This window comes from Pogona vitticeps, chromosome 1 (genome assembly GCF_051106095.1).
Source record: "Pogona vitticeps strain Pit_001003342236 chromosome 1, PviZW2.1, whole genome shotgun sequence".
In the NCBI taxonomy this organism is placed as follows: domain Eukaryota; kingdom Metazoa; phylum Chordata; class Lepidosauria; order Squamata; family Agamidae; genus Pogona; species Pogona vitticeps.
Window position 1 is genome coordinate 29,089,297 of NC_135783.1, and position 26,892 is coordinate 29,116,188.

Sequence of the window (26,892 nt, forward strand, 5' to 3'; positions counted from 1 at the left end):
CCTTTTTTTAAACCTAAGTTCATCTTAGGTCAAAAGATGAAAAAAAAAATCTCCCCCTAGTGGTAGAGTACAGATTAACCGGCTTTGCATTAGTTCCTATGGGAACTAATGCTTTCACTTAAGAACCATGCCTTGACATAAGGACAAAAAACAGCCGGAACAGATTAATCGGTTTTTAATGCATTCCTATGGGAAATGCTTTGACTTAAGAGCGTTTTGACTTACAGCCACCGTTCCAATATGGTTTAAGTTCAAGTCAAGGCACCACTGTATCTGTTCCCTCTCTCTCTAACTAACCCTATCTGACTCCTTCTCCTGTCAAGCCTCATGTAGCTGCTGACTCCACCTCTCCAGTCCTCATAGCTTCATGCAGATCAGCTCATGAATATGAATAGCATGAGTGATGTGGGTGATCGTCACAGGAACCAATTATGAACCTGCAATGTTTTGTGCAATTGACGGCGTACTGATTGATTAACAGGCAGCCCTTTGCCTACAGATATGGGGAATCACAAGTGATTGAATATTTCCTGAAGCAAAACCTAAAATCACCAGACTTCAAGCCAATTCCTCAAGTTTCCCTTTTGGAACTTGTGTTTAACTTCAGATCCTACACGTTTAATATCTACTCAGGATGATTTCTTGACTTGAAACAACTTCTAATGAAAATGAAAGAAGAAAGTGCCGAAGCAGAATTGCAGTTGAATATAAATATGACAAAAATAATGACTACAGAAATATGGCATAACTTCGGTGTTGACAAAAAAGAATTTGAATTTGTTAAATATTTTGCATATTTCTGTTCACCCATCAGTCCAAATGGAGACTGCGGCCAAGAAATTAGAAGACTGAAACTTGGAAGGGCAGTAATGAAGGAATTAGAAAACATCCTCAAATGTAAGGATCTGTCACTGAAGATCAAGACCAGGATCATCCGAACTCTTGTATTCCCAATTGCTATGCATGAAACCTGGACACTGAAGAAAACTGACAGGAAGAAAATTAATTCATTTAAGTTGCTGGAGGACAGCTTTGTGGATACCATGGCCCGTCAGAACAAGTGGGTTCTAGATCAATCAAGTGTGGGCTATGTCTGGAGCCTAAATGATGAAACTGAGACTGTCATTTGGGCACATCATGAAAATGCTAGATTCTGATGGCAGCAGGAAAAGAGGAAGGCCAAATATGAGGTGGATTGGCTCTATCAAGAAAACCAAGGCCTTGTGTTGGAAAATTTTGAGCAGGGCTGTTAAGGACAGGGCATTTTGGAGATAGGGTTGTCATGAGTTGGAAGTGGCTTGATGGCAGATAATAAAAACAATTTCTTGACTCACTGCATCCACCACCCCACCCGCCCCTGCCTTTTCTTACTGCACCAGCTCTGAAATGCCAACCTGATGAAGAGTAGTAAAGACTCATCTTGTTATAGAAACTTCAATGGGTCCAAAATGCAGCAGCTAGATTTCTGACTGATGCTGGTTACAGGGATCACATAACTCCTGGTACAGCAGCTCTATTGGCTGCTGATCAGTTAACAAGCACAATTCAAAGTTCTGGTTTTAACCTACAAAGCCTTAGGTGGCCTGAGTCCAAGCTATCTCAGAAACTATATGAGCCAGCTCGAGTGTTAAGATAATGAGAAGAGTCCCGCCACCTTCACAGGTGTGTCTGATGGGGACACAGGAGAGAGCCTTCTCTGTTGCTGCTTTGGACTTTGGAACTCCCTCCCACAGGAGGCCAGACTGGCCCCATCTTTGCTGTCCTTCCACAAGCAGGCAAATACCTTATTCCTTCAGGCAAGCCTTCCCTCAGTAAGTAGCTACCTGTGTGTGATTTTTTAAAAGATAGATTGCTATGCATTTGATTGGATTTTTGGTTCTACTTGTGTTTTCCATTTTTAAGGTTTCCATTTCTCTTTACTTACATCCTCTCTCAATCAAGTTCCTTTCGCTTCCATCATCATGGAATCGAATCCCAGAACAAGACTGGATCTCCTCTTTTCTCTCATAACCCATCGTCCATTTTCTATACTCTCTGACTCCTCCCTTCTTCTTGACACTTCATGGCTGTTAACCAATTAGTTTCAAGGAGCTCTAAAACCTTCCTCCTCCCTCAATTCCCATGAAAGTCCAGGTGTTTTATCTCTTCTTCAATTAGCTCAGAATGTTGAGTCTTCCACGGCCCCTTGATTTGACCTTCAGCTCTATCTTGAACTGCTGTACCGATCTTCAGAAAAACACTCTCATAGCACTTAGAAAAACACATTCCAATGTCTCTCAAATCATCTTCACAGAGAACCTATCTGACTCCATCTTACATTTCTCTGACTACATATCCCATTATCATGCCTTCCTATAGCCTGTTAATAATGTAAGATGTTTACTCATTGTTAGCACTTTTAAATATTGTCTTTTAATGATGTTAACCACCATTGTATACTAATTGTTTTCAATTTTAAATATTGTTTTTCATTGTTTTAAGCCACCTTGGGTTCTTTTCAGGAGAAAGGTGGTGTTAAATAAATAAATAAATAAGTAAATCAATCAATCAATCATTAAGTCATGTCCGACTCTTTGTGACCCCATGGACGAGAGCACGCCAGGCCTTCCTGTCTTCCACTGCCTCCCGGAGTTTGGTCAAAGTCATGTTGGTAACTTCAGTGACACTGTCCATCCATCTCGTCCTCTGTTGTCCCCTTCTCGTCCTGCCTTCACACTTTCCCAACACCAGGGTCTTTTCCAGGGATTCTTCTCTTCTCATGAGAAATGGCCAAAGTATTGGAGCCTCAGCTTCAGGATCTGTCCTTCCAGGGAGCACTCAGGCTTGATTTCCTTTAGAATGGATAGGTTTGTTCTCTTTGCAGTCCAGGGGACTCTCAAGAGTCTCCTCTGGCACCACAATTCAAAAGTATCAATTTTTTGGCAGTCAGCCTTCTTTACGGTCTCACTTCCATACATCGCTACTGGAAAAGCCATAGCTTTGACTATGCGGACCTTTGTTGGCAAGGTGATGTCTCTGCTTTTTAAGATGCTGTCTAGATTTGTCATCGCTTTCCTCCCAAGAAGCAGGCGTCTTTTAATTTCGGGGCTGCTGTCACCATGTGATCATGGAGCCCAAGAAGGTAAAATCTGTCACGGCTTCCATATCTTCCCCTTCTATTTGCCAGGAGGGGAAGTGGTCAGTGGCCATGATCTTAGTTCTTTTGATGTTGAGCTTCAGACCATTTTTGGCACTCTCCTCTTTCACCCTCATTAAGAGGTTCTTTAATTCCTCCTGACTTTAATATAGAAGTAGCCTTAATTAGGTATGATTCAGTGTCAAATTTGGATTTTGTCAGTGGATTTTTGGTTTTTTGTTTTGTTTGTTTCAGCTTCTTATTTTGTTCCACTCTCTTTATAAATTATACATCCTGAATGCTCTGGCCAAATACATCGATAGATCAATAGATTACTGCTATCAGTGCCATCATGTACCTGAGGAAGGAGATTTTAATCCATGAAAGCTAATGCTGAAACTGATCTCTAAAGTATTTGAGATACTACAGTATTGTGTCATTTCCTCCTAATTTTCCCCTTTAATTTTGGCAACACACCATCAGTAAATAAAAGAACCACGATGCTGTCCAACATCCAGGAGAAGTGGAAAAAAAGAAAATACCTGTGGTTACCAATCCAAGGAGCAGTTTTCAGCAGGAAAACTCTGATATCAACAGATTCTAGTCCCAGGTAAGAGTGGACACGACAGCAGCCTACTAGCAGCTAAAATCTATCAACACTTGCCCCAGAGAAAGCTCTTAAAAACAGTGTGGAGTGCTCATAAATTAAAAAAAATAGGATTAGGCTGTTGACAGTCTTTGGCAGCCAGAAAAGAAATACTAGACAACCTAAAGCCAACGTCCCTGACCTTTCCAGAAGCCTACCAATTACTTAGCGGGATTCTCCTCAGATCCTCTCAGCCACCCTCGGCTCCCCCTCCCAAAACTCAGATCAAACTCCTACAAAGGTTTCTCATCCGCACTGGCAGCCTGGACAGCAAAGCCTTTCCTCAACTCCGAATTGGCTGTCCGCTCATCCCGCCCCCCGCGCCCCCGACCCAATCGCCTCGCGCCTTCCTTCCTTCCCCCGCTTTCTTCGGACACCCCCTTGTTTGACCCTCTCATGTTGGACAATCCCCGTGTCAGTCGCCGGATTGGCCTCCCTCTTCCCTGGAGGTCGCGGCGGCTCTCTCCTCGTCCCACCCTCCAAGGTAAGCCTGCGTTCCGAGGCGCTCCTCGATTGGCTGCTCGGAGGCTGTCAGTTAGCCCTTCGGCCGGGCTCCTCCAACGGTTGTTCCAACTGTCTCCGCTCCCTTTCCCCGCTGCCGGGCGCTTGCTCTTGGCCCCGCCCCTTGCTTGGCTTCGGAACTCTCCTGTCTGGAGCTCGAGCGCTTCTCATCAAGTTGCGCTGCGGGTTGTGGGGCGGAAAATTCGCCCTGCGTCGCCGTTGCGTTGCGCGGACGGGGCTCCGAGAAAGAGGAAGCGGTTTCCCTCAAGTAGCGGTAGAAGAAGAGGAGGAGGAGGAGGAGGAGGAGCGGCCGCCACAACTTGTCCCAGCGCCGGCGTGACGAGGATGTCGGCGGAAGAAGCGCGGGGGGCTCCCGACGGCGGCTGAGGAAAGCCGCGGAGCCCGGCCTCCCTCGCTTCGTCCCTCCCTCCGTCCGTCGTCCTTTCCCTTCAAGTCTCCGATAAGCTCCGGCTCATGACAGCCAGCTCCAGGCGGGGCGGCCCAGGCGACGGCGAGCCCGGCTGAGGGGAGAGGAGGAAGAAGCGGCGCCTCGGCGCCTCAGGAACACGCACGCGGGCCGCGCCGCCCCGCCACGCCGAAGTTTGCTGCGCGCAGGCGGCCGGCGAAAAAGCGACGCGGCTTCTGGCGGTGGAGCAAAAGTTTTCCTCCCTTTGTTTTGGCAGCCCGGCTGGCTGGGGGAGCCTTCCACGCGGGCGGAGGAGGACGCGGCGGGGCAGCTGCCACATAGCCGGCGTGTGTGTGTGTGTCGCCCCCTCCGCCCTGCCCTCGCTTCGGTACCCGTGGAACGCAAATAGGAATATATATCTATTTTTCTTCCTCCCTTTTTCTTGAAGAATATTGGATTAAACAGCTTTCCTCGGGGTGTTACATGAAGAGCTCCCCCCCCCGCGGCTCGTGGAGTGTCGGATTAAGGGCCCCGTTACATTCTTTGGAAGGCCCCCCCCTCGTTGGAGTGTCTGGATTAATTAACAGCCGACCTTTTCTTTGGAAGATCCACCCCCAACTCTTCGGTTCCTGGAGGTGTTTGGATTAAGAGACGCTTCTTCACCCCCTTTCTTGGTGGAGTTCCGGATTTAACGCCTTCTATCCAATTTGGAAGTACACCCCTTTTTTGGGGGGGGCAGTTGGGTTAAGTGTCCTTCTCTCCCCCCTTTTTTTCCTTGTGTGTGTGTGTGTGGGGGGGGTGCTGGGATTCCCTCTAGGGGCAAGAGCGGGTCGCCTTTTGGTTTCGTTTGTTCCTCGTTCGCCCCCCCGCTCCCCGGAGTGAGTAGATGCTGCAAGAGAGGGGCCACCCCGCGGCTCTCTCCTTCCCCCCAGCCATGTCGGCGACGACGATCTCGGCCGCGGAGAAGGTGGATGGCTTCACGCGGCGGTCGGTGCGCAAGGCTCAGAAGCAGAAGCGGTCGCAAGGCTCGTCGCAGTTCCGGACCCAGAGCAGCCCCGTAGAGCTCCTCCCGCTGCCCCAGCTCAAAGGTACGGTAATTTCGCTCACTTCGCTTCGGGCTACAGGTGCTGCTCTTGGGCTCCGAGGCTTTCTCCCGCCCCCTCCATTCCTACGTGCTGCTGCTGCTGCGGCTTCCGTGTGCCAGCCCTTCTAATCTCCTTGCCAGTTCACCAAACACATGCTCCGTGAGCAAACATGTTCAAACTTCCTCTCCCCAGCCTGATCCGGGGCCTTCCGTGCTCAGGGGAAACGTTGACAGCTTCGTCTTTAAACACTTGGTCAGGCAAGCTCTTTTGGAGGGGATTAACAGCTTTTTGGTGTTTTGAGGAGCTTGCCCTTCTGATTATGGCCTCTTGCCTAAGCAGTAGAGATTAAATGCTTGGACTACCTTGCCTTTTAACATTTCTCATAGTAGCTACACGTGTTGATAATTTTGGTGAGAAAAGAGGATCTTGAGGCCCACACTTGTCCACCCCTGGAAGTTTGGGGGTGAAACTTTCAGAAATCAGACCTTCGTGGGTTTAATGTGTTCCCCTAGTTTGGTTCTGAAGGACTGGTCCTTGCTATTTCCTGCCTGCTCTTCACATGGCTCTGTGTTCTTTGAATTGGTGTCTTGAGGGAGGGGGGACACCAATCCTCGAGTTCCTTTCTCTTACATCTGCAACACTTTGTTAAATTTGTTTCTGGAATTAAAGCGTATTCACATGATCAGTTAAGCTCCTAGGTCCTCATGGAAGTGTTTACCAAGTATGTGAATTTCTTTATCCTCTTATAATACTTGGCTTGTAGCTTGTAAGATTGTTGTAGGACAAACTAAAGTGCTAAATAACTGTAGGCCTGACTCTGTAATTACAGCCGTACATTGCAGCATACCTTGTAAGTGAGAGTGTTTGCTTTGGTATTAGATGAAGGAGAATATTGTAAATCATGCACAGTTATCTTGCAATATTAAGATATGTTAGTGAAACATACCAGATTTTAAAGAAACAAAACAAAAGAGAAAAATATGTGGTACCTTAAAGTATACCAGACTAGGCCTAATTACTGCATGTAACCAATGAACATTTAGAATGTGAAACTGGTATTTTATATAAATTTTATTCCATTTCATTCTCTTTCTTAATGTCTGACAAATGGACATGCCCATGAAAGTTTACATTAAAATATAATGGCTAGTTTTTAAGGTGCCACATGTGTTTGTTTTTTTTAATGTTGTTTTGTTTCTTTAGATTTTGCCTGATAATACACAAACTAACACGGCTACCTCTTCTAAAACTACATACCAGATTTTAGTATTTGTGGGACTGAACTCTTTGATATCAAAATATTTTGAGTGTAGTCCTTATTCTTTAGGCAGTCAGTATATGTAAATACATACTGTACAATGCACTTAAAACATTTTGTTCTTCCAAAAATTTATCATTTATAAAAAATTTATTATCTGTGCAGGACTACACATACCTTTGCATTTTTTGTGGTTCTAATTTATTTCTGCATTCTAGAACTTATGTGCTGAGAAATGTGCTGTTTGATAGAGAGCTTCCCAGAACTGTTGAATGTGTTTACAAATTCTTATGTGGAAGTGACTTATCTATAGGAAATTGCATGATTCTCTGTAACCTTGGTACACATGAGAAATGAAAACATATGAAGAAATTTCTGTAGATATTCTGTAAAGGAGTCTGTAGGTATTGTGTAGAATATGGATAGGTCAGTGGTTTAGTTATCTGGCAGTGGAGCCAGAGGTTATGTGCATGATGGGAAAGATGGAGCGAAGGTTTTTAAAAGGGAGAATTTCACACTTCCCTGTGTATGTAAGATTTTAATGTCTATGTTTAAAACCTTGACAATATTGCCAATGACTGTTGCACCACATTAGTAAGGCTAGAAGCTGAAAGAAATATGTCCATGTAATCAATGCTTGTGTAGGGGAAACTGCAGGTTTTAGGTGTCCATTAGTGTATGCATGGAGAATTCTTGGCCTTCCAGATGTTTTGGTGTGTATCTCCCATCAGATCCACCCAGCATGACCAGTAGTAAGGATAATGGGTGTTCTGTCTAAAGTAGCTGAAAATCCAAAATATTTTCTACTCTATCAACAGCTAGATGTATAATTATGTTGTAGTAGTTGAGTGGGGAAAACCTTTAAAAGGTACAAAAGAGAGGTTGAAGAGATTCCTCTTGTATTTTAGTTCTGTACTTCTTTCCCTGGCATATATGTTCTTAGAAGGGAAGGAGAGGTGTACATATGATGCACAGGAAATAAGGAATGCAGGGTTACCTATTACTATTGTTTTTTTATACTCTATGCCCAGTAATACTGGTATGACCACCAGTAATACAGGTACTGTGTATGTGTAGGCATCCTTCAGTCTTGAGAGACTATGGTAACATGCTCTGATTAGAGGTCTTGGAACAGTGTCTAGTGTGGCTGAGAAGGCCAATTTGAGAGTGGCAATCCCTTCCACACTGAAGACAAATACAATCTGTCCCCTGTCCAGCTCCCTGGTTTTGCTAGTTTCAGGACTGCCTGTTTGCCTCAGCCTGCTGAACAAGTATCTCTTCAAATTGGGAGAGGCCACGCTGTACCACCTGCCTCCAGGCTGAACATTCAGAGATCAATTTCTCCCATCTGTTGACGTCCATTCCCAAGCCCTTCAGATCCCGCTTGCAGCTATCTTTGTATCACAGCTGTGGTCTCCCTCCGGGGCACTTTCCCTGTACTAATTCTCCACACAGGAGATCGTTTGGAATCCGTCGGCCATTTTCATGACATACCCGAGCCAACGTAGACATCAGTGTTTCAGTAATGTATATATGCTAAAAATTCCACCTCATTGTAGGACTACTCTATTTGGAACTTTGTCCTGCCAGGTGATACAATGAGGTATTTTCCCCATTGGAACGCATTAAATGGGTTTCAATGCATTCCAATCGGGAAACTGATTTCGCATGACGACGATTTCGCTAAACAGCTATTTTCCTGGAATGGATTATCGTCGTCATGCGGGGCACCACTGTATGTGTGTGCTATGTATAGGGCTTGAAAAATCCATTCATCCACTCATCTATGACGAGTGAAAAAAACACTGCTTGACGAGCCACAGCTCCCTCCACCCCTCCTTCCATTCCTTCCTCCTTGTATTCTTACCCTCAGTCTCTCTCTCTCTCTCTCTCTCTCTCTCTCTCTCTCTCTCTCTGATCCTGGAGTCCTCCCCTCCCCCTTCCCATTGCTAAAGGAAAAACAGCCTTCTTCTTGCAAGAAGAGAGTTTGAGCGGCACATAGATATATAGCTCTACAGGAGAATGTAGAGTAGTCGCATGCTGAAGAATATGGAGATTCCCTTCTCCCAATTTCAACTGAACCACCTGGCTCCTTAAGAGGCCGGGTGCTTTTGCTTCAGTTTTACTTTTGCTGGAGACATTCAAAAGAAAGGTATTCAAAATACAAGCTTCATGACCTCACAGGCACGCAGGTAATAAAGCAACCCAAGTCTGAGGGTATATTTATTTTGGGTTTGTCCACATTCTTATGTAGAAAGTGCCTAGTTCAAATTTAAATTTAAGTTTAAACATAAATTGCAAGGCTATATAGTCCGGTCATCCTGACTGGTGAAATTTTTGACTGACTGGTGTACATATGCAAACAAGAGTTTTTGTTCCAAATGTTTGCAATTTGTATTCAGGGATGTGGTAGAGGAGACTCTTATATGAAGAGACCCTTACATTACAAGTGTAATGGCAAGATTATGTGCAGATGTACATGTGTTTAGTGACATAGGAGAAGTGGCTTATGGGTAGTGTCAGAGGACATAGTGTAAGTGGTAAAACTGCACATTTATTTAGCATGTATTTTGTTCTGTTCACAATATGTGCCAGTTTCATATTTCCTTCGGCTATGTTCACAGTAGAAAGTTAAGTGGAACCACTTTGGGTCTTGGCCTGGCAATGTATATTTCAAGAGGACTGTGTGGTAGAGAGTGGTGTTTAGCTCTTATGCATTTCAGATATATATGTGTTTAAACTGGTGTGCTCTGATATGTGAAGAGACCCTTGATTTACTAAATAATTGCATTAAATTACAGTTTAAATTAATGAAAATTTAAGAGTGTTTTTTTGACTGCTATAGTTCTCCTGTTAGTATGAAATCATATTAAACATGCAATCCGACAGATATTTGGCTTGCTGTTTGGTCTGCTTTGGGGACAGAGCTTTCCTACCTGCATTTTTCTTGGCCCCTGTTAGGGGCTTCTAATTTTTAGTGTGGGTAAGTTTGTTCAATTTTTGTTTCGAGCATGTGCAACAGCAGAAAATGAACCAAAGCAAATTTGGGATTGTCAGGTCTTCTGTTAGGAATTTCCTGTACTGTATTGTGAAGTGCTTAAGAAGACAGCCAATTCAGGATATTAGCAAATTAAACATTTACCCTACTCTATGAAGGGGCAGAGGAAGCTATAAGTATTTTAAAAAACTATATTAGGTCACTGCTGATGCACAGCATCCCCTACACTTAAAAAAAACTTTCTTCTAGAAGCAGGAGGTGTCTGGAGAGGGTAACAAAGAGATTGTCCCTTTTTCTTTTGACTTGCCTTAAAGGTCAGGTCAAGAGCCTGCCTGTAACAGAATCAACTGCCAAGTACCAGCCAGTAGGTACTGACTGTGGCAGGTTCTCAACAAGTAAAGGAAAAAATTCTGGCCGTTGCCATCTTGTTCTTCCGAGAGGAAGTTTCATATATATATAAAATTGTAAGTTGTGCAGCGCATTACCATTGCTTTAATATAGTCTTCAAAAAAATTCTGCCTTTTTGGGGAGTAGAGGAAGTGTTTAAGTTGTGAATATCCTGAAGTGTTGTCTTTTTAAGTCACTTCAGGATATAGGAAATTCCCAGTGGAAGGAACCAAATAAAATATGATCAGTTGAGCTCCAGTAAGCCATTACATGTGAGGACCACAAATGGCATATTGGACCTCTACCTGAACCCAAGCAACCCTATTTAGCCTACACCAATCCATTCCACAAGAGCTTATGTAGGCAAGTCTCTAAGTAGCATTATTTAAATTGTTTTGGGCTGAATTTTTTTTTTAAAATACTACATTTACTGTTTCCCCATTAACCTACCAATTTAGGATAAGGTATGTCCTATGTATACAACTATTAATGTAGTTCATCAGAGTTGCCTAAGAGATGACAAACTATAGGGAATTTCTAGTTAAGTCTATTCACCTGTGGAATGACTTCTTTGGGCAGGATGGGGACAGTGCCATACCCCCTCTTCTGTACTTCTTCAGAATCTGCTCTAGAGTAGAGATGGGCATGAATTGCAGCTTCAGCAGTCAGTGCAACAGGTGCTCTGTGGTTCTGACCCCTGAACCCTTTGATGGGTGCCCACTCTGAGGCAGTGCCCTGGGTTTTCCTGCCTCGCCTTTTTCTGGGCACTGCCTCCGAGTGGGTGCATGCCAGAGGGGGTGGGGCTTGGAACCACAAAACACCTGTTGGACTGACTGCCAAATTGTCATGAATCACCAAACTAGTGGTTCATGCCCATCTCTATCGTAGAGGGTTGGAGATCCTTCTGAAGTAGCTTAAGGGTCACTGATGACTGCAAATAGATGGACAAGTGAAATTTCTGTTGCACAGGTGTATGTCTACTTGCAAAATGTTGTATTTCACCCCATGCTTTGAAATACAAGTGAGATCATTTCTGTCCAGCACTTTGGACATCATGGAATTACAACAGTTCCTTAAATAAGCAATTAAAGAAAGAAAGACAGTGTACTGTATACAGATTTCTGCAAACCAGCTTGGCAGCGGTGAGTGGTCTCCACTCTTTGACTACCATGGTTCTTCAAAGTTCCACGCTTCTGAGCTTATGGGAGTTTGAACCACACGTGCATTCTAAGTTTATGTCTGACTTCCTGAACTGCAACTTTTGTACGACATTGTAACAAGACATTTTAATACTCCTGAATTTAAAAAAGTAGGGGACTTGCTTGCACTGTAACAATACTATAAATTTTACATATGACACAGCAGACAGGTATTGTGTTTTTTCAAGTGCTTAAGAACTGCTTTTCTTGTAGTCCTGGCTACAAGAAATCAGAAAATGTGGGAAGTCCTTGGTGGGCTGGTTTTAACTACAGGATGAGAGTTATAGTTTATGACCATATGTTGTGTAGACTCCATTCGCAGATAGTTTGGAAGAAATAATTGTTTAGTGGATGCATGTTAAGTTTTACTGAATTGGAGCAATTGCATTTCCAAGTCTTAACAACGATTGTTTGTAATTTTAAAACTTGGTAGTGTCATTTGTGATCCTTACTTGTTTTGCATAGAATATCAATTAAATAAAATTAGATCTTTAAAAACCATGGCACTGACTGAGAATACCATTGTTTGTTTTGTGATCTGAACTTTGGAGACTGAGTTTAAACCTTTATCTGTATATCGTTCTTCTGTTTAGACTTATTGTACATGTTGGAGTGATGAGCTTAGGTAGTTCCAACTTGGGAAGTTTTTGTTGTTGTGTGTGCATGCATGCATTATGTATGTTTTTGCTGTATATTGTGATTGACCTTCCTCACATGATTTGGCCTAATTTATGTATCTTTGGAGGTAGGGCCTATTTATTTATTTGCTTAAAATATTTTTATCCAGCCTTTCTCTTTAAAAAGAACCCAAGGCGGCTTACATCATTAAAAAGACAATATTTAAAAGCTAAAAACAGCAAATATAGAAATATTTAAAAAGAATTAAACAAGTATTATGTTAAAATGTCAAATAAAATCAATACTACAGGTAAAGGACCTACAGGTTTAGGTATATACCTTAATACCTTGTGGAACATCTCTCCCACAAAATAGCTATCTAGCTCACACTCTATTCATAATCCTTGATGTTGAGAATTGTAATACCTATGGAATCCACAGTACGTGGTGGCGCTGCAGGTTAAACCGCAGAAGCCTCTGTGCTGCAAGGTCAGAAAACCTGCAGTCGTAAGATCGAATCCATGTGTCGGAGTGAGCCCCCATCGCTTGTCCCAGCTCCCACCAGCCTAGCGGTTTGAAAGCATGCAAAATGCAAATAGATAAATAGGTACCACCACGGTGGGAAGGTAATGGCGTTCTATGTCTAGTCACACTGGCCACGTGACCACAGAAGATTGTCTACAGACAAACGCTGGATCTATAGGTTGGAAACTGAGGTGAGCACTGCCCCCTAGAGTCGGACACGACTAGACAAATTGTCAAAGGGAATCTACCTTTACCTAAGGAAGCCAAAAAAGCCAACAGAAGGAACAGAATTTTCTTGGTTATGGGTTCACTGGGCACCATCCCTCTCTATTTTTTGGAACCTAATTAAGGCCAAATTATACAAAACTACCGTCTACTAGTGTAAATATTGTCCTGAGATATTCAAATAAGTTTTAATTTGTGTAATTTTATTTCAAGGTCGTATTTTTATTTCAAGGAAGTGTTTAGCTAGCAACAGTGTTTATTGTATTTTACTGCATTTTTGTATTTGTATATTGGTATAAGCCTCTGATTTATGATGACTTTATGAGTGATCTCCATAATAATTTATGATTTTATTTTATATTGCAAATCACCTGGAGAGTTGCAACACTAATGAGGTGATATAGAAATGGAAGTAAGTAAGTAAGTAAGTAAGTAAGTAAGTAAGTAAGTAAGTAAGTAAGTAAGTAAGTAAACAAACAAACAAACAAACAAACACCTGGTGAACTGTTAATAAATGGTAGAACACTATGGTGCTATTTTGAAATTCATTCTGAAAAAATGTGTATCAGTGTGTTTTCTGGAGTGCTTCTATTATGGAGTTATTATTTCTCATGTATTACTTTCACAAACTCTGACATAGTTCAAGATCAGACAGAATTACCTTACAGTCAGTGACAGTACTGTATGATTTGTTGCATCTAAACTGTGTAACTGCTGAATTCTTTAATTTGTTATCTTGTGCAAATTGCTATCAGTGTTTGGATAAAGCCTTCCTGGTTTGTTTAGTGCCAGGTAGCTAGCAAACAGGCAGGGACATGATAGCGCTGTGGATTAAACTGTAGAAGCCTCTGGTCTGCAAGGTTGAAAGATCAGCAGTTCGAATCCACACAATGGAATGAGCTCCCGTCACTTGTCCCAGCTCCTGCCAACCTAGCAGTTCGAAAGAAAGCATGTAAAAATGCAAGTAGATAAATAGGTATCAACATGGTGGGAAGGTAATGGCGGTCTGAGTCTAGTCGCGCTGGCTGCATGACCACGGAAACGCCGGCTTGGAAATGGGGATGAGCACCACCTTCTAGAGTCGGACACAGCTGGACAATTGTCAAGGGGAACCTTTACCTTTACTAATTAGCAAACTCAGAGTTTGCAGAACTTGTAGAATGTAGAACTTTTTGATTGATAGAGCTAGTCCTAGGCAAAATTGCCTTCTCTTGCCCAAAGATGTTCCATAGTGACGTAACAGTAAGGATATTGCTCTGTATATCTGCAGCTACAGTACTGAACAGTTTTGTACAGTACAGTATTTGTTTTACAAGGCATGATTGTGACATTCCTGTCTAATATTAGAAACCATTCCAGTGTCCAAAATCGGTAGTGAGCAGTCAAATTTAAATGATACATCATTTTAGGTGTATGTACTATGTGTTGTATTGTGAGCCATCAAGTTGATTCAGAAGTATTGTAACCTTAATAAGGTTTTCAGCCTAATGTTAGATGTTCCAGGAAGTAGTTTATCTTTGCTGTCTATCAGTAAGTTTCCATGATCAAGCAGGGATTTTAACTGAGGTCGCATGCATTTTAGTTCAGTTCACGACACCACATTGGCTTGTATGTGGTACTAATATCTTAAATAAAGTTTTAGCAGGCACCAAGCATATTAGAATTGAAACAGATGAATAGTAAATAGTTCAGTAAAGCAAAATTCATGTGGTTTAAAAATTCAAAGAAATGCAAAACTTTATTCACATTGAGTTTGTTTTTGTTATGTGCCATCAAGTTGCCTCTGACTTATGGTAACTTTATGAATGAGTGATCTCCAAAATGTCCTGTCCCCAACTTCCCTGCTCAGTGCTTGTAAACTCAAGCCTGTGTGTCTTCAACCCCTGGTCCGCGGCCTGGTGCCGGTCTGTGGGCTTGCCGGAACTGGGATATTGATCTCCACCCCCGCATGCACGCGCAGTGGGCGTGTCACGCCCATATGGTGGGTGTGAGCGTTACACCCTCCTGCAAGCACGTGACATGTCCCCCGTGCTCATGCAGGGGTGCCCCCGCACATGGAGCTTGCTCCCCACAGCCCCAAAAAGGTTGAGGACGGCTGGCTTTAAGGAATCAATCTGTCTTATATTTGGTTGCCCTTTTTCCTGCTGCCTTCAACCTTTCCCTGCAATATTGTTTTTTCCAGAGAATCCTGCCTTCTCATTATGTGCCCAAGATAGGACAGCCCCAGTTTCAACATTTTTGCTTCCAGAGATAGTTCAGGGTTGATTTGATCTAGGATTCATTTTTTCCTCTGACAGTCCAAGGTATCTCCAGCACCACATTTCAAACAAATCATTTTTTTTCTCTGTCAGCTTTTTTCACTGTCCAACTTCACACCCGTACATGGTGATCAGAAATACAAGAGTGTGAATGATCTTGGTCTCCAGTGACACATCCTTACATTTGATGATCTTTTTTCCTTCATTACTACCCTTCTGAGTCTCAGCCTTCAGATTTCCGGGCTACAGTTTCCATTTGGATTGATAATTGAACCAAGGCATACAAAATCTCTAACCATTTCAGTTTCTTCATTGCCAACAATAAAGTTGTATATGGTAGTTATTCTGTAGCCATGATTTTTGTTTTATCATTCAATTGCAGTCCTACTTTGGAACTTTATTCTTTCACTTTCACAAGGAATCATTTCTGTCAGTAAGATGGAGTCATCTGCATATCTTATGTTTCTTCTATCCATTTTCAGTCCATTTGAATCCAGTCTCACTTTCTGTATGATATGTTCTGCATACAGATTGAACTAGAGATGGGCATGAATTGCTGGTTCGGCAGTTCGTACCAGTTCATCCTTTGGAAGAACTGGTGTTTGGTGGTTCCCAGCCTCATTTCCTCTGCTGGGTGCCCACTCAGAGGCAGAGCCCCTGCTACCCTGCCCCGGCTTCTCTGGGTGCTGTCTCTGAGTGGGCAGCTGCTAGGGAAGGTAGGGTTGGGAACCGCCAAACACCTTTTTGTCCGAAAGATGAACTGACATGAATCACTGAACCAGCAGTTTGTGCTCATCTCTAGATTGAACAGGTAAAATACACACTTCTCTGACACCTTTGCCTATTGGAAACTATTCTCTCCATATTCTGCCCTAATGATAGGTTTTTGCCTACAGTACAAATTATGCATCAAGTACTGAAGCACATCCACTTCTTTCGGAACAATCCCCATTCAGTTGTTGTCGTTTATTCATGTCCGACTCTTTGTTACCCCATGGATCAGAGCATGCCAGGCCCTCCTGTCTTCCACTACCTCCCAGAGTTTGGTCAAATTCATGTTGGTAGCTTTGATGACACTGTCCAACCATCTCATCCTCTGTCATCCCCTTCTCCTCCTGCCTTCACACTTTCCTAACATCAGGGTCTTTTCCAGGGAGTCTTCTCTTCTCATAAGATGGCCAAAGTATTGGAGCCTCAGCTTCAGGATCTGTTCTTCCAGTGAGCACTCAGGCTTGATTTCCTTTAGAATGGATAGGTTTGTTCTCCTCCAGCACCACAATTCAAAAGCATCAATTCTTCAGTGGTCAGCCTTCTTTATGGTCCAGCTCTCACTTCCATACATCGCTACTGGAAAAACCTTAGCTTTGACTATTCGGACTTTTGTTGGCAAGGTGATGTCTCTGCTTTTTAAGATCCTGTCTAGGTTTGTCATCGCTGTCCTCCAAGAAGCAGGTGTCTTTTAATTTCGTGGCTGCAGTAACCATCTGCAGTAATCATGGAGCTCAAGAAAATAAAATCTGTCATTGCTTCCATCTCTTCCCCTTCTATTTGCCAGGAGGTGATGGGACCAGTGGCCATGATCTTAGTTTTTTTGATGTTGAGTTTCAGACTGTTTCTTGCACTCTCCTCTTTCACCTCATTACAAGGTTCCTTATTTCCTCCTCACTTTCTGCCATCAGAGTGGTATCATCTGCATATCTGAGGTTGTTCATATTTCGTCCAGCAATCTTAATTCGATTTTGGGATTCCTCCAGTTCGGCCTTTCACATGATGTATTTTGCATATAAGTTAAATAAGATGGGGGACAATATACAGCCTTGTCGTACTCCTTTCCCAATTTTGAACCAGTCTGTTGTTCCATATCCAGTTCTAACTGTTGCTTCCTGTCCCGCATATAGGTTTCTCAGGAGATAGATAAGGTGGTCAGGCACTCCCATTTCTTTAAGGACTTGCCATAGTTTGATGTGGTCCACACAGTCAAAGGCTTTTGCATAATCAATGAAGTAGAAGTAGATGTTTTTCTGGAACTCTCTGGCTTTCTCCATAATCCAGTGCATATTAGCAATTTGGTCTCTAGTTCCTCTGCCCCTTCGAAATCCAGCTTGTACTTCTGGGAGTTCTCGGTCCACATACTGCTGAAGCCTACCTTGTAGGATTTTGAGCATAACTTTGCTAAGGTGTGAAATGTGTTCTTGAACAGATGTCTGGTTTTTCTCTTTCTATTATTACCCTCTATATCTTTGCACTGTTCATTTAAGAAGGCCCTCTTGTCTCTCCTTGCTATTCTTTGGAAGTCTGCATTCAGTTTTCTGTAACCTTCCCTATCTCTCTTGCATTTTGTTTCCCTTCTCCTCTCTGCTATTTGTAAGGCCTCGTTGGAGAACCACTTTGCTTTCTTGCATTTCCTTTTCTTTGGGATGTTTTTTTTTGCTGCCTCCTGTGCACTGTTAGGAGCCTCTGTCCAAAGTTCTTCAGGCACTCTGTCCACCAAATCAAGTTCCTTAAATCTGTTCTTCACCTCCAGATTATACCTGAGTAGCCCAGTGGTTTTTCCTACTTTCTTCCGTTTAAGCTTGAATTTTGCCATGAGAAGCTGATGATCAGAGCCACAATCAGCTCCAGGTCTTGTTTTTGCTGACTGTATAGAGCTTCTCCATCTTTGGCTGCAGAGAATATAATGAATCTGATTACAGTGTTGCCCATCTGGTGATTTCCATGTGTAGAGTTGCCTCTTGTGTTGTTGGAAAAGAGTGTTTGTAATGACCAGTTTGTTCTCTTGACAAAACTATTAGCCTTTGCCCTGCTTCATTTTGAACTCCAAGGCCAAACTTGCCCGTTGTTCCTTTTATGTCTTGACTCTCTATTTTAGCATTCCAATCCCCTAGAATGGGAAGAACATCTTTCTTTGGTGTCAGTTCTAGAAGGTGTTGTAAGTCTTCATAGAATTGGTCAATTTCAGTCTCCTCAGCATTGGTGTTTGGTGCATAAACTTGGATTATTGTGATGTTGAATGGTCTGCCTTGGATTCGTATTTAAATCATTCTATCATTTCTGAGATTATATCCCATTACAGCTTTTCCCACTCTTTTGTTGACTATGAGGGCTACTCCATTCCTTCTACGGGCTTCTTGCTCACAATAGTAGATATGGTAATCATCTGAATTGAATTTGCCCATTCCCATCCATTTTAGTTCACTGATGCCCAGGATGTCAATGTTTATTCTTTCCGTCTCCTCTTTGACCACCTCCAGCTTACCAAGGTTCATAGACCTTACATTCCAGGTTCCTATGCAGTATTTTTCTTTGCAGCATCGGACTTTCCTTTCACTTACAGGCATGTCCACAGCTGAGTGTCCCTTCGGCTTTGGCCCAACCATTTCATTAACTCTGGAGCTACTTGTACTTGTCCTCCACTCTTCCTCAGTAGAATGTTGGATGCCTTCTGACCTGAGGGGCCCATCTTCCAGCGTCATATCTTTTAGCCTTTTGTTTCTGTTCATGGGGTATTCTTGGCAAAGATACTGGAGTGGCATTGCCAATTCCTACTCCAGGTGGATTGCGATTAGTTGGAACTCTCCACTATGACCTGTCTGTTTTGGGTGTCCCTGCACAGCATAGCCCATAGCTTCTCTGAATTACTCAAGCCCTTTCACCACGACAAGGCAGCAATCCATGAAGGGGATGCATAGACATAGCTGCCATTAATATGCATGTTGTTTAGGTGGGATGAAATTGTCCAGTTTTCTAGTGTGTCTTTTATATAGATCCAGCATTCAGCACTTGAGCTTTGGGAACTGAGATATTCACATATTTTTCATCATTTATGGTTACTAATGTATATTCTAACCTCTCTGAAAAGTGTATTAATATTCTTTAAAAATATTTCTTAAAAAAACCCAGTGCCCTTTCAAGAGGGTTTGTAATAGCCACATTGCTTCCGATTCAGTCATGTGTCAGTACTTTATGGTCTGTTATGATTGTTAACAATAAACTGAAGTGCTAGAGAAAGACAGTGTTACAGAAAAGATGCAAGAGATGGTATGCTACTGTGAAAGAGTAAAATATTTTAGGAATGAATTTATAGTAAGCATATCTCAGATAACTGGGAAAAACTGTACTTACATAAACAATGTTTTAAAAAGCCAGAACATTTTCTTCTATTGTTATATTGTATGGCACAATCAATCTGATGCCTTTTTTGAGTTTGTTGTGTAATAAAATCATATCTAGTCTGAATATTCATTCAGGTATGTATTGCTACTAACATTGCTAAGATTTAAAATATGTGTTCCTACTTCAAGTGATTATATATATAGCTACCCTTCTAACACCTGCCTTTAAGTTTGCATCTGTTTATATGAATGCAAATTGTGTCCTGGCTTAACACAAGGATGCTGTAGGGCCATGGTTTGAACATCTTTGGAAAGGCCATATAGTGGTAAAGTGGCTGAGTTGTAAACCACTCTGTTTCTGCTAAGTATGTGCAGCTCAAAACATCAAGCTGTTCTGAGGTGGATTTTCAGGCATGTTAAAATAACCTTACTTTAAAAATAACCTGCTTCCACTCCAGGGTTCTTCTGTTCTTTTGGTGCTGCAACTTGCGTATTTGTCATTGGTGAAGGTTTCAGTTTGAATTTAGCATGTATTATGTCAGTGTGGAATGAGCTTAATGTCATAAATGGAAAATGATGTGTGAGCCTTTAGGCAAACTGGGTAAAATGAACTGAGAAAAAAAGCTACATTAGTGTTAGGGTTTCAGGGTGTGTGATATATTTAAGAAAAAGTTTAGTATCCAATGCCAAAGTGTTTCCATGATCACATACATCTTTTTTGTCATTATTGCACCTCAAAAAGATAAAAATAAGTGGGACAATCTTCATGAGTTTTGATCTTTAATTCTATTTTGTTTAATGGTTACAATCCTGCATTTGTTTCAGGAAGGAAAAAACCTCAATCCCACATTTATTTTAGAAAAGAAGACGACCTCAATGTTTACATATCTTATTAGTTTATCTTGTAAGACTTGTCCCAGTTTCTACTGAAGTTCTTGTTTTGTTAAAGTTCAGTAATCCATTCCTCTTGGATGCCCTCTTAAATAGGGTAAAAGAATCTGAGAGCAATGCCTTCATAGGCTAGACTCTCTTTTGAATTGGAAATCCTAAGAGGGTCACTGGAAGTGGAAAAGTCAAAGCTGATACACTAAAATGCATTAATCCACTTCAGAAATAGTGTTCAGAGTAGAAGAGAGAGAATTCATAGTTTCAGTTGTGGTTGTGGGGCGGGGCGTGGATCAGGTAAATTCTTGAAGGGCACAATCTGAAAGCAAGTGTGGGTGATAGCTGTGACAGATTTGTGAATGATGCAGAATTTTTAAAAAATGTCCAGCTCTGCATGGCAAGCTCCTTTGTTAAAAGTGAGTTTCAAAGTGGACACTGCAGACTCAGATCAGAGGTGCAGGTTTCAGATTCCACCTCTGGTGATATGGACTGGAATGTTAAGACAAAGGGTTGACAGTCATTTAGTGTTTCCTCCCTCTAGCACCTTATATTCAAGCATAAACTTAGTTCTTGGTTGGAAATTTGTTGTTGTTTAGTCATTAAGTTGTGTCCGACTCTTCGTCACCCCATGGACCAGAGCACGCCAGGCCCTCCTGTCTTCCACTGCCTCCCGGTGTTTGGTCAGATTCATGTTGGTAGCTTTGATGACACTGTCCAACGATCTCGTCTTCTGCCGTGCCCTTCTCCTCTTGCCTTCACATTTTCCCAACATCAGGGTCTTTTCCAGGGAGTCTTCTCTTCTCATGAGATGGCCAAAGTATTGGAGCCTCAGCTTCAGGATCTGTCCCTCCAGTGAGCATTCAGGGTTGATTTCCTTCAGAATAGATAGGTTTGATCTCCTTGCAGTCCAGCAGACTCTCAAGAGTCGGAAATAGAGACACACAGAAATGTTGTAAACCCCATATCAGTGAAGGTGGGATAAAATTCAGTCTACACATTAGGTGAGCCATTTGCAGCCAGATTAACAGTATTACCTTCTGGTTAGATATAGTTGCTGTCCTCAGTTCTCTGTCCTGGATTGTATAATGTTAAATATCCATGCATGGTAGCGGAGTATGCCTCCAGCAGAGGATTTTTCACAGATAGCTTCAAGATCACTGCTGCTAACTTTTGTTAGAATTGTGTGGATGAAGACAGCTACAAACCACTTTTGAATGTTTCTTACCTTGAAAACTTCTCAATGACCCCCCTCAAAGGAAGCAAAAGATAGCATTGGAAGGTGAGACTCCCAGTTGAGAAAGCATTCAGTGAGCTACTGAGAAGAGCAAAGAACAGGTTGCTAATCATGCAGCTAGTTCATTGATTCCCAAGCTGGGGTATGTGTACCTCCAGGGATGTGAACCAGGACATTTAGGGGTATGTGAAAAAACCTGAATAATTGTTGGAAAAGGTGCATAAATGTAAATAAGTGTAAATCACTTATATTCTGAGCAATGAGAAAACTCTTGGCTTCTTCCTTCTCTCTCTACCCACCATGTGAGGGCCTGGTCGATTGTCTTTCACTCCAAAGTGGCGTCTGTTCTTGTTCCGACACTAACCTGGGGGCTTGTACCATCTGTTCCTTTCCTATCAACAGCAGTTTGTACAGGACAAAATTCCTTATAGATTTTAACCCTTTCACAGGCTTGCTTGTGCACAGTAGCAGAGGTCGTGAGGAAGCAGCCTACACATGAGAAAGTGGAGAGACCCCTAGCCCCTCCCTCTCTCCTTAAGGGAATGGGCCGCCAAGGGATATACAGCTGAAAAAAGAGTGGGAACTGTTGAGCTAAATTAAAGCTGAGAAGGATGTCTAATGGCTGATCTGCACAGAGACAAATGAAAAGTCTGAGACTGTAAGACACATAATTGGAACATGGAATGTGATAAATATGGATCAGTTTAAACTTAAAGCAATAAAGCAGGAAATTTAATGTTTAAACATTGCAGTAAATGATGTGAGCAAAGTCAGTTGACTTCTGGACTGGAATAGAAGATTTTCAATTAGACAATTTTAAAGTTCTCTTCTTTTTCTAAAGGGCAAAGCCCACCTTTGTACATTGTTTAGCAAGTAGAAGACACTGGAAAGTCTTCCTGCTTATTTTTTTTACTACATGCTATTTTCATACATGTTTGCCTACTATTTTTATCATGTTTGTATAAAAGCAAGATTGACTTGTACCAGCATTTGAAAAGTGTGTCCAAACACATTGTTTCGTCTCCATAGTTGTAGTGTTTTTAGTGTTTAGAATGTACTAAGTATGAACAATTTCTATCATCACATGAAGACATGCAGAAGGATGGTTTGAAGAAGGGAGTAGTAAGTAAAATTTATAATCTAATTTTGGATAAGGAGGAAAATGAGATTGAAACAGAGGATTTAAATCAATTTGTGAACATGATTTAAAGACAGAAATTAGAACAGAGGATTGGATAAAAATTTGGAAGATGAGAGTTCTAAGATTAATGCCGGTAAGAATAAAGGAGATTTTTAAAAAAATTAGTTTAAGGTGGTACATGACTCTGGTGAAACTGAACATAATAAATTCAGACTATTCTAAGACCTGCTGGAAATATGATGAAGAAACTGGCACATATTATCATATGTGGTGGGAGTGTAAATTGATTCAGAAATTTTGGAAATTGATTTTTAAGGAAATATGTGATATATTTGGAAAAGATATTGAATTAAACTCAAAAATTGCTTTGCTGTCAATTTTTGATAAGATAGAACTTGATTATTTCTCAAAGGAATTGATCTCTAATTTTATGACAAGTGCTACCCTGTTTCCCCAAAAATAAGACCTAACCTGAAAATAAGCCCTAGTATGATTTTTCAGGATGCTCGTAATATAAACCCTACTCCAAAAATAAGCCCTAGATAAGTGAAATCCCGCCCTCCGCCATTGTGCAGCATTGTGCAGCAACCAGAAGATGACATGACTGTAAAATAAAACATACCCCGAAGATAAGCCCTAATGCATTTTTGGAGCAAAAATTAATATAAGACCCTGTCTTATTTTCGGGGAAACACAGTAGATTATTAATAGCTAGATACTGGAAAGACAAACATGATATCAAATTAGAAGATTGGTATAACGAAGTATGGGACATTGCATTAAATGACAAATTGACTACTGAACTAAAGATGGAGAGAGGGGAAGTAAGTTTGAATATTTTTATGCTATTTGGGGTAGATTTATTGAATTTGTATTAGTGAAAGGAAAGGGGAAAGCCTCTAAGCAACTATCAATACAATTTTGCAAAAGAGGTTCGTAATAAAAGAATTACTCCAAAGGGTCCCGTGGGTATGGAGGTGCACTGGGTTTTAGATTGTTAGTCAGTATTTTGTATTGTTTTGTATTGATGTATTTGTTTTGAGGAAAAAAAGAATAATTTATATATTGGATAATTAAAAATGTACAAACAAGGCACGTTTTTACGTTTTACTAGAAATTGGGCCAAACTATTTGCTTCCTCTCTGCTCTTAAGTTTTATAACATCTTTACAAGATGAAGAGTTCTGATACAACTTAAAAGCTCACTTTAAAAGTGTTACCCAACCTAGAACTTCATTTCTATGGATAAATAACTTGGCAAATTTTTTTCTGTTTAGTGCCAGGAGTGTGAAGAAAGAGCTGATAAAGAGAAGCAGAGTGGTTTAGTAATTTTGCTTAATATGAATCCATTATTTTTAAATTTTTTAAAAAACCCAACTGTTCACATGAAATTTTACAAGATAGGCTGTCTGCTTAAGCACCTGAGATGAGGAGGTGGCAAAAACAAGAGCACACTTTGAAAATTGGCCATGCTGTCTTTCTTATGAGGGTGCATCTGAGTGGGCACTTAAAGGGAGCAGGCTGAACACAACTTTGGGATCGCCCCATATATCAGCAAACATGACCTCCTTGGAGGATTTCACAGCATTGTGTGATCTTCGGCTTAATATGTATGTACACAGGTTAGATTTCAGACATCTCCTGCTATGCAGGGTGGACAAAAGATAATAATTTATTTTTAAAACATTCATAGAATTTTAAATCAATTGTTTTCTTTTTAAAAGTTAATATTTCCTGTTGGGGAAAGGAGAGAAGATGACTTTCTTTACATGTAAGATAATGCAAATGTGTATATGTTAATAGAATGTTGGATTTGATGCAGCCTGCTTGGCATTATACAGTACTTGATTTCTGTTACCATCAGGGTGGTAAATTACTTTTCTACATTTACCATATGGAACTGAACATTTTAATTCTTGAACTTTTTTCCCCTTACAGATGCCACTACAAATGAACAGCAAGACCTTTTTTGTCAGAAATTGCAGCAATGTTGTGTATTGTTTGATTTCATGGACTCTGTCTCTGACCTGAGGAGCAAAGAAATTAAAAGAGCAACCCTGAATGAACTGGTGGAATATGTTTCAACAAATCGTGGTGTGATTACTGAATCAGCATATTCTGACATAGTGAAAATGGTAAGTAAAGCATTTCAATTTTTTTTGAAATAAATATAAAAATAACTACCAATATTTCTTTCTTAGTATAGTTTATGCTTTGAAGTAAGTTTCTGTGTCAGAGCAGTGTTCTTGCAGACATTTTAACTGCTAATTTGCTGTTAAATTGGAAGAGACCAGGTTAGGATTATTCAACTGATTAGGAGATAGGAACAGATGCTTTCTTCTTACCTTTCATAAAAGAATAAAGAGAGGACATTAAAATTCAACTATAAAGGCCAGCTATAGCTATAGCTATAGCGAATGGTATATGCAAGTAACACTGTGAAAGCTGAATATTTGCCCAAGTTTGCTGTCATGTGTGCTAGGGGAAAAAGGTCACAGCTTAGCTAGCAAATTACCTTTTCTTCAGCCACCGAGATATTTTTGTAGTTTCTGTAGGCTTTTTGACATGGGAAGTTTGTGTTGGAAGAAAATCTTGTTTCATATTGTAACTCCGGGTCGGTTCTGCCAGGGGCGGTTCCGTTGACAGCGCGGGAAAAAGGACAGGAGGCTGATCTTCTTTTTGAACAGAATCAGTTTATTTGTGAACAAACTTAACTCATCTGGCTCGAACGGGTCCATTAAACTTAACTCTGGTAACAACTTATAACTCCGAACTCTTGTGGTTATTTCTTTGTCTTTCCTTCTCATAGGGGGGCTGGCCCAAATCGCTCCCGGGCGGTCATAGGGTGGATCAGTATGGTCCGTACCGCGCAAACCATCCCACAACATGGGTGTCTCACCCAGTCCCCCTCCCGCTGACTCTGTAATAAAGAGGGACTGGGACGGATCACACACACACCTCCTCCCCCGCTGATTGCGTGGATAAACTACCACAATCCATTCCAGGGGTTCTACCTCTTGACTGCGCACGACGAACTCCAGAGGTCCCGGTAGCAATCCTCCATCCACTTGTAAATTCGGGAACTCTTCAGAAAACACTCATGGCCCATACTCCATTCTGTCTGAGCAGACTTGTCTTTCTTGTCTGCTGGATCACTCTTTACCACTCTAAAGCTTCCCGCCTTTTCCCCTTCATTTATATCCTCCCATACAATCAAGTTTAGCTCTTTCCCTTTCTCGTCAGCCAGACATACTTCCCTATGTTGCTGCACCTCTCTGTCATCTGGGTCCACCTCCACTAATATCCCTTCTACACGTTCTGTGCCTCCTTCTGCTCCTTTGATAGAGGACGACGGCTCACTCCCTTTCTCTCCTTCACACATATCCAGGCCCCTTGCCTCAATTGTTACTGTAATTCAGACCCCAGCATTTTGTTGGTTCTGCCCACATAGTGGAAAACAGTCAGTGCAAAGCAGCAAGTACAGGTTTAAAGTCCTCCTATTTGAATTTGAAGTGCATTTGTTCTTCATGAAGAGAGAACATGAATGAAGAAACTGAGGAAAATTTATCTGCCACTTTCTTCATGAATGAAGAAAATGGCAGAGAAAGGAAAGAAGAGAAAGAAACAGATGTGCAAATGTGAGAGAATGAAAGGGAAGGTCAGTGAGATCTGAGTTCAAAGAAAAGATAATCAAAAACCCAGAAGACTGGAAGGGAGGATTATGGCAATGAAGGAAGGACAAAATGAGGAAGATTGTGGTGACTTACTGCTCAACAATCTTTCTTCCTGAGCTGGCTGAGTTGGTCATGGGGGTAATGTTGAGAAGTCCCATTGTGGGACTTTTATCATTGTGGTGGATGACCTACATCAGGAACTGGAAGGGGGAATGTGCGATCATGTATTCTTCTGGGCTTTCTTTTGGAGACACTGTTTTACAATAGCTCTCGTACTTACTGGATTGGCAACTCCAGAAGGTGGTGCTGGAGGATGGCTGTTCCATGCAGTGGCCATTGGCCTGTAATGTCCCTCATGTTCTGGTCTGTACCCTATGTTGTATTCATGAAACTACTAGCACAGATTGTCTGGAGCTTTGTAATTTGGTGCCACCAGCATGCTGATGACACCCAACTCTATCCCTCCTGTGTCATTTGGTTCCAGGTTATATGAAGAACTATATTTCCTCATATGAGCCTTCCTTGCACCTAAGATTTTCAGAGAAGGCCCTTCTCTTGGTCCTCTTGTCATCTTGCAGGTATATTTGACAGGGACACAGGAATGGGCCTTTTTGTGGCTGCTTCCA

The 26,892-nt window shown here is 41.7% G+C and overlaps 1 protein-coding gene across 1 annotated transcript in view; it reads left to right on the top strand.

The window, feature by feature from the left end:
- The first annotated feature begins 4,188 nt into the window (after window positions 1-4,188).
- The window catches only part of PPP2R5A (protein phosphatase 2 regulatory subunit B'alpha), a 74,712-nt gene continuing 52,008 nt past the window's right edge, over window positions 4,189-26,892 (top strand). Inside the window, exons 1-2 of the mRNA XM_020794602.3 lie at window positions 4,189-5,756; window positions 24,531-24,727. Of these exons, the coding sequence (XP_020650261.1) occupies window positions 5,555-5,756; window positions 24,531-24,727 (399 nt within the window). The 5' untranslated portion in view covers window positions 4,189-5,554. The remainder of the gene's footprint in view (window positions 5,757-24,530; window positions 24,728-26,892) is intronic.